Here is a 6,562-nt window from a genome sequence, read left to right on the forward strand (position 1 = left end):
TTAGCAGTTTATGACTGTTGAGAAAGCAGTTTATTTTCGAAATGTTAGATTCATACATTGCTAGCAATTTGAGTGATCGCAATCCAAAGGTGATGTTGCTTTACTTCTCTTACCCTACCACCACCACCTCTTTTCCTTCTACTTTCCAACGCAAGTTAGGCGCCTCATTTTCCACCACCACACAAATTTCTTAATGCTATAAAGCCTTCTTTCTTTGTTTTTGTGGTAATTAAGTAATGCTAAAGTCTACTTAAACATGATAAAATGCGTACATTTGTTAACAGTGAGAGGGGTAGTGGGGGTTGAGTGAAGCTGAAGTTTCGTTGCATTCACAATAGCAGTGCATTAATTAAAGAAGGCTAAGGATTATTGCAGAAAATAATGATGTTTGCTTCTACATTTGCCATACGTACTTACTGAGAAATTATCGAACCATATCTTTAAGCTTCTCGCTGAAATCGTCAATATATGATGATTGTAAATCTACGCTGAGCAAGAGCTCTCTTAGTTTACCGTGATTGGCTCTGACTAGCCTCCCAACCTCACTATCAACCTCCATCACACTCCTCACAGCCTTGCTAACGCTTACCTTTGTGAACAAGCCGTCTTCTAATTCCCCTTTCTCGATTTCTACCCCAACCTTCCAATTGTTGGCCATCATCCTCGCACTGATAATTTGATCAGGCGTCTGCGGTAACATTACCAGCTGACACTCACTCCTTAGTGCTTCCATCAAAGAACCTGAGCCACAGTGTGTGACAAAGCACCCAATTGATGGGTGGCCTAAAATCAATCTTTGTTGAACCCATCTACCATGTACCATTCCTTTTCCTTTAATCCGTTCTAGGAACCCTTCCGGCAGCGCCGCTTCAACAGACTCAGCCCCGATGGGTGGTTTAAGAGCTGCAAGAAATGGCCAACCGCAAAGCTCAAGACCCAATACCAATTCCTGGAATTGATCTTTCTCTAACTTGCACTCACTACCCAATGCACAGTAAATTACTGAGCCCGCCGTGAAACTTCCTAGCCATTCAACCCATTTCTCTTCTAAAGTAGAGGCTGGTGGGTCTACTATAATTGGTCCTGAAACAAGCACGGGCTTCTCGAACTGGCTCACAAAGTAGTCAATACAAGGTCCATCAATTTCTCTACATGACCAGAATCCAACCGCATCAGACTGATCTAAGCTTGTGAATAGGCGATCAAGAAAAAGGACATCGCTGCCAAACTTCATGTTTGACAGTGCAGCAAAGAGCCGAGCTTCGTTGACATGGAGCTTGATAGAGGATACTGGGAAACCAGACGGGGGCTGTATAAAGTCAGCCTCGGAGTGGTAACCACTGCGTTGCCTTGCAGGGACTATGATGTAACTTACTGCTGCTGCACTGACAACGCTGTAAGCAATCGACTTGATACCTAAGTTTCGTGCCAATTTTGGAACCCAATAAGCAAAATCAAACAAGACAATGTCTGGTTTAAGGTCATGGAGGAGAAGATCAATATGAGTCTCAGTCCGGTCCATGGCAGTCATAAGGTGTGGGTATAAAGTGAATGGCACATCTGAAGTGGTCTCAGCGTCAGAAGGGAGGCCATCAACATGAGGAAGAGTGATGGGGACAAAGGTTATGTGATCTGGATAGAGATTGAAAGGTTCCAGCTTTGGTTGTGTGTTGGTGGGGATGAAGAAGGAGATTGTATGGCCTTTCTGGGCAAGTTTGTTGGAAAGGTGGAGAAATGGGGAAAGGTGGCCAAAAGCAAACCAGGGGTACATGGCGAGGTGTAGCGATGTTGAAGCCATATTCGGTGAGGAAAGTTATTGTCGAAGGATCCAGGCGGGAGGTGAAGCCGCCAGCAACTGAAAAACTGTAAAGAATTTTTGCCTATTCTTAATGAATCACCGGATTTGAAATAACTCGATGTTTCATCACTCGGAACAACCCAAGCAGCTCCTTCTGTGATACTCTAGATTCTTTTCGTGGGGCATGGCATCTGCTTTTCTTTTTTAGGAGCTGAATTGTTGGGAGACTGACTTGTATATCTTCGTATGTGAGAATGACTATTTGTAGAAAAACAAAGTGGACGGAGGACCGCTTCCATTTTGGGGGGCCACTTTTGTTAAGGAAAAAAACACTTGCCATGGGGATGGAATCCGGATAGAAAAGTGGGATGTAATATATATATATATATATATATATATATATATATATATATATTTTAGAGATAAAATCACACTTTTCTTAAAATTATTAACAAAAAATTCTGTTAAATATATTGTTGAATATATTGGATCGGAAGCATGAGAGAGAGCAGAGAGAAAAAGTGGAAGGAAATAATGGACTAACATTGTATTGATAATGATTGATAATGATATATTATAGAGGCCTCTATATATAGAGATATTATGAGTGATAAGCAATAAACCCTAACAGGAAAGACAATAATATAAAATATTCTAACATCCCCTTTCAAACTCAAGGTGCAAGCTCGAGTTTAGGAAAAGGAAAGGGAAATTATGATTTTTTTTGTCGCCGGAAAAGTCGCCGGAGTAGTGGCTGAAGTTGGGTGGCCGGAGGTGTTGGACTGCGAGAGGCGGCGGCAAATGGCGGCTGATGGTGGCAGCCGGACCGAAAAAGTTGAGTTGAGACTTGAATCCATTGGAATGGATTGGACCCAACATTTTGGGCTTAAGAGCTTGAAGTAAACTTGAATCCATTTGGGCCGGTTTGAATGGGCCAAAGTTGGACAAAACCCATGGACCATTTCGTATGGTCTGACCCGAAATGAAATGAACTGGGTCTAGCTGGTTGAATCAGATTGACTAATTTGGACCGGTTGGATAGATTGACCCAGTTGGACCGGTTTAGCAAGTGGGCCGGTTACATGGGCCAAAATGGCCGAAACCCGTTGACCATTGAATGGGTCGGTCTGGCCCGAAAGAGACGATCGGGTTCTCACCCGTTGGATCGGGTCGAAAATATTGTATTCAGATGAGTTTGAATCTTTTTTTTTTTTTAATAGATTTGACACGTGGTAGAGGGCTAGGGCTGATGTGGCACGCTTTGTGACGGACATGTGGCAGAGAGAAGAGAAAGGAGTGTCAGGCGCATATGGTGCACATGCCAAGGGCTGCGGCTGTGTGACGTGCGTGCACCGCACGCACAAAACCCTAATTATGGTTTCGATGTGTGTGAGGCGCGTGGATCACACGCGCTATAAGGTGGCCGGCGCGTGGACGCGCGTGGGAGGTGTACCAATGCTGCTGAGGCTGGGCATGGAGGCGATTGTCGGTGCGTGGAACCCCTGGAGGCACATGGTGGTGCGTTGACTGGTGGACACACCCTTCTAAAGGCACATGTGAGTGCATTGAAGCTTGGACGCCCCAGATCTCTTCTGATCTGTATTTGGCGGCGTCTGATTTGTCGATAGGGGAGGAGAGTGTAGCTCCCGCAAGGTGATGGCAGCGCATGGGAGCGCGGGCAGAAACTGGTGGAGGCGCATGGTGGCACGTCGGAGGGCCGATGGCGGCAGATCTTCCACAAATGTATAGATCTGTGCCTCGCAAGCATGAATTTGGGATAAATTTTCCCAGATGAGGCTGCATTGAAGGCATGGAAGAGATTTTGAGCGGAAACCACTTGGCGGCACGCGAAGGACCGGAAAAGGGATGTCACCAGAGGGATCGCCGTAAAACGTCAAAGACGTTTATTGGAGGCTACAAGAAAGTGGCTCTGATACCATGTTAAATATATTGGAGCGGAAGCATAAGAGAAAGAAGAGTGAAAGGGCGAAAGGAAACAATGGACTACATTATATTGATAATGATATAGTACAGATGTCTCTATATATAGAGAGACTATGAGTGATAAGCAAGAAACCCTAGGTATGGAATAAACCCTAATAGGAAAGACAATAATATAAAATATTCTAACAAATTCAAAACATAAAATACTTTACAAAACATAACACACTTTCTAAAAAAAATTGCACACAATTTTATACGAATATTTTTTTTAAAAAAATAGGCACTTAAGCTTTAAAGGTGTGGGGCTAACTTATTTGTTAGGTTTTAGAAATTCGCCTTATTCGGTAATCAAAACTTTGGTTTTAAAACTTTTCAACACCTAAGTTTTGGTGTAAAAAGTTAAATCTTTGTTTGTAATTTGTAAATATGTTACCTACTCGTCACTATGTTGTGCTTATAGATTTCAAGATAAAGACTTTGAAGAATAACCCGAGAGCACCATCAACAATGGCGTCATTAGGTCGTGTTGATGCTAGTGTTTCAGCAGACTCTAGAGAAATCTGTTTGTGGCAACTCAGCTAAATACATGATTTTTTTTTTTTTTTTGAATCAAGACGTCACAATGACATGACTGCATATACATGGCTCCTGATAGACAATACAAATGCATCTCACAATATGATATTCTTGAAGCAGTTTCCGCCCTAGTGAATTCAAGGGAATCCAAGTCTTCGGAGTTACGCCACTCGTGGTCTACCTTTATGTCAGTCTTTTAGTAAATCTGTAAAACCAAAGCACACGTTAAGAGGATATGCCAGGTGTTCGCCGGTGGTTCCTCTTCCGATGCTTAAGTTAGTATGTGTATTAGCTTAGTATGGGAATTCGTGGTCCTTCATACCTTCAGAATGAGGCATTTTATAGTTGAGCATGCAGAGGTGGTTATGATGGCCGGGTGGAGGATTTGGGATTTAGGCGTAATGGCCGGAAGGGTTAATATTTGTGTTCCCTTTCTTTATGACTGGTAGGAGGCCGTTACATACGTTGATCCGAGGATGGCCTGTACCTGCAAGTCGTCTTTAAGAGTAAGATCGTAACCATCCCGGTGATCTTGCTAGGGGCGGGCTGGCTGAGCCTTGTAGGTGTATCCGGTCGTTAAGTGCGGGAGGTTCACTGTGATCCCCTGCCTGGGCTTGGGCTGTACGAGAGCCCAGGGGACGACATCATATTCATTGCTTTGTATTGGGCGCTGTTGTTCAACTATTTACCTAAATTAATAGGCAAATAATTGTACGTTTTACCCGCAAGTGCACAGGGTCAACATAGTAGTATATAATGCAAGTACGGGTCATTCCCACGAGGATTGCTAAATTTTGCTTAAAATAAATTCTAAAAGTAAAATAAAACAAAGATTGATCTTGAGTTGATAATAATAAAAAGGTAGGGTTTTGATAGCCACAACTAATTATATTTAGATAATATAATAATATGCCAATGTTTTGATCACGTTATGTATATCTAATGTTTGTCAACCTATGGGCATTGGTGTATACTCCTTAAGTTATAGATTTTCCTAAGCAACGAGTTAGGCATGTGTGCATACTCTAACTCTTTTATTTCTTAAAGGATTTAGCATGGTGTATACTAAGTTGTTCTTTAAGAAAGCATAATTCTGTAGAAATCGACAAACACATGAGGCCTAGGGAATAGGTGTATACTCCCGGTTCCCTATGTTGATTAACCCAAGAACTCGGTGTGGATTTCTTTTGTTACTTTTATTAAACCCAGGACTCGGTCATCAAAATTGATTTAACTAACTAGTCCATACCACAAGCATATGTTGATTAGGCACACACATATGAAGAATTCATGAAAGCAGAAATTAATCAAGTTAAATATCACAACATGATCATCACAAAGGCGCCAATATTGAATATTAACTAAACATAACTAGGGCTTCAATCTAGCCCTACTAAATAAATTAGTTAACATAAGTTTGATGTTAAACATCTTCATAAAATAAAAAGAAAGGAAAAGAATAAACCCGAAACTTGAACTTGAAGAGCTCCAATTCTTCTCCTTGGAAATTGTGTGTCTATTCTAGAGGTTTAAGGGTCTATTTATAAGCCTTATGAATACTCTAGAAACCCTAAAAATTATAGGGTTTGAGCCCTAGTTCGTACAAAGTTACAAAACCCTAAAAATCACACTTTCCATATCAAGGCTGGCGACTGACTTGCTCATCACACACGAGTGCGCTCGATCGCATCCCGTGTGTGATTGATCGTAGGACTGCAATCGATCTTCTTGTATTGGGTGCTCGATCGCGGGTGCCTTGCGCTCATGGTCTTTGCCTGTAGTGCACTCAATCGCAGCTCAGAGCCTCCAAGTTTCTTCAAAATCGCTCTTTAAGCCCGAAACTTCTAAGATTGCTTCCTTTTCTTCCAAAGACCTACAAAAACAAGGAAAACACATAAAAGAACTAAAATGGCATAAATTAACCAAAACTAAAGAATTAACACATGTAAGTTAAGGGCTGAATATTTTTGCACTTAACACACCCCCAAACTTTCATATTGCTAGTCTCTTAGCAATACAAAACTAAAGACTTACTGGAAAAACAGGAAACAAAAAGATAAATCCATCTTTCATAGGATGTACAATTGCATTTAGCATATGCAACAAGCCTTTTAAGCCGTTTGCGGCCACCCACAGGTGGTTTGGGGTGGCCCGTAGGCCACCCCAAGCCACCCCTTTCCACCTATGGGGTGGCTGCGAGCCACCCCATGGGTGGTTAGGGTTGGCCTGCTGGCCACCCCAAAA

General features: G+C 42.2%; 1 protein-coding gene across 1 annotated transcript; it reads right to left on the reverse strand.

Moving 5' to 3' along the window:
- Positions 1-318: 318 nt before the first annotated feature.
- LOC132181553 (cyanidin 3-O-galactoside 2''-O-xylosyltransferase FGGT1-like) lies at positions 319-2,111 on the reverse strand. Its single transcript, XM_059594806.1, has one exon. The coding sequence runs from the start codon at positions 1,796-1,798 to the stop codon at positions 425-427; it is 1,374 nt and encodes a 457-aa protein (XP_059450789.1). The 5' UTR covers positions 1,799-2,111; the 3' UTR covers positions 319-424.
- Positions 2,112-6,562: the final 4,451 nt, after the last annotated feature.

The sequence above is a fragment of the Corylus avellana genome, chromosome ca5, assembly GCF_901000735.1.
Source record: "Corylus avellana chromosome ca5, CavTom2PMs-1.0".
Classification (NCBI taxonomy): domain Eukaryota; kingdom Viridiplantae; phylum Streptophyta; class Magnoliopsida; order Fagales; family Betulaceae; genus Corylus; species Corylus avellana.

Excerpts from the sequence above, each read along its gene's own strand:
- LOC132181553 (XM_059594806.1), bottom strand. The coding sequence starts at position 1,798 with ATGGCTTCAACATCGCTACACCTCGCCATGTACCCCTGGTTTGCTTTT.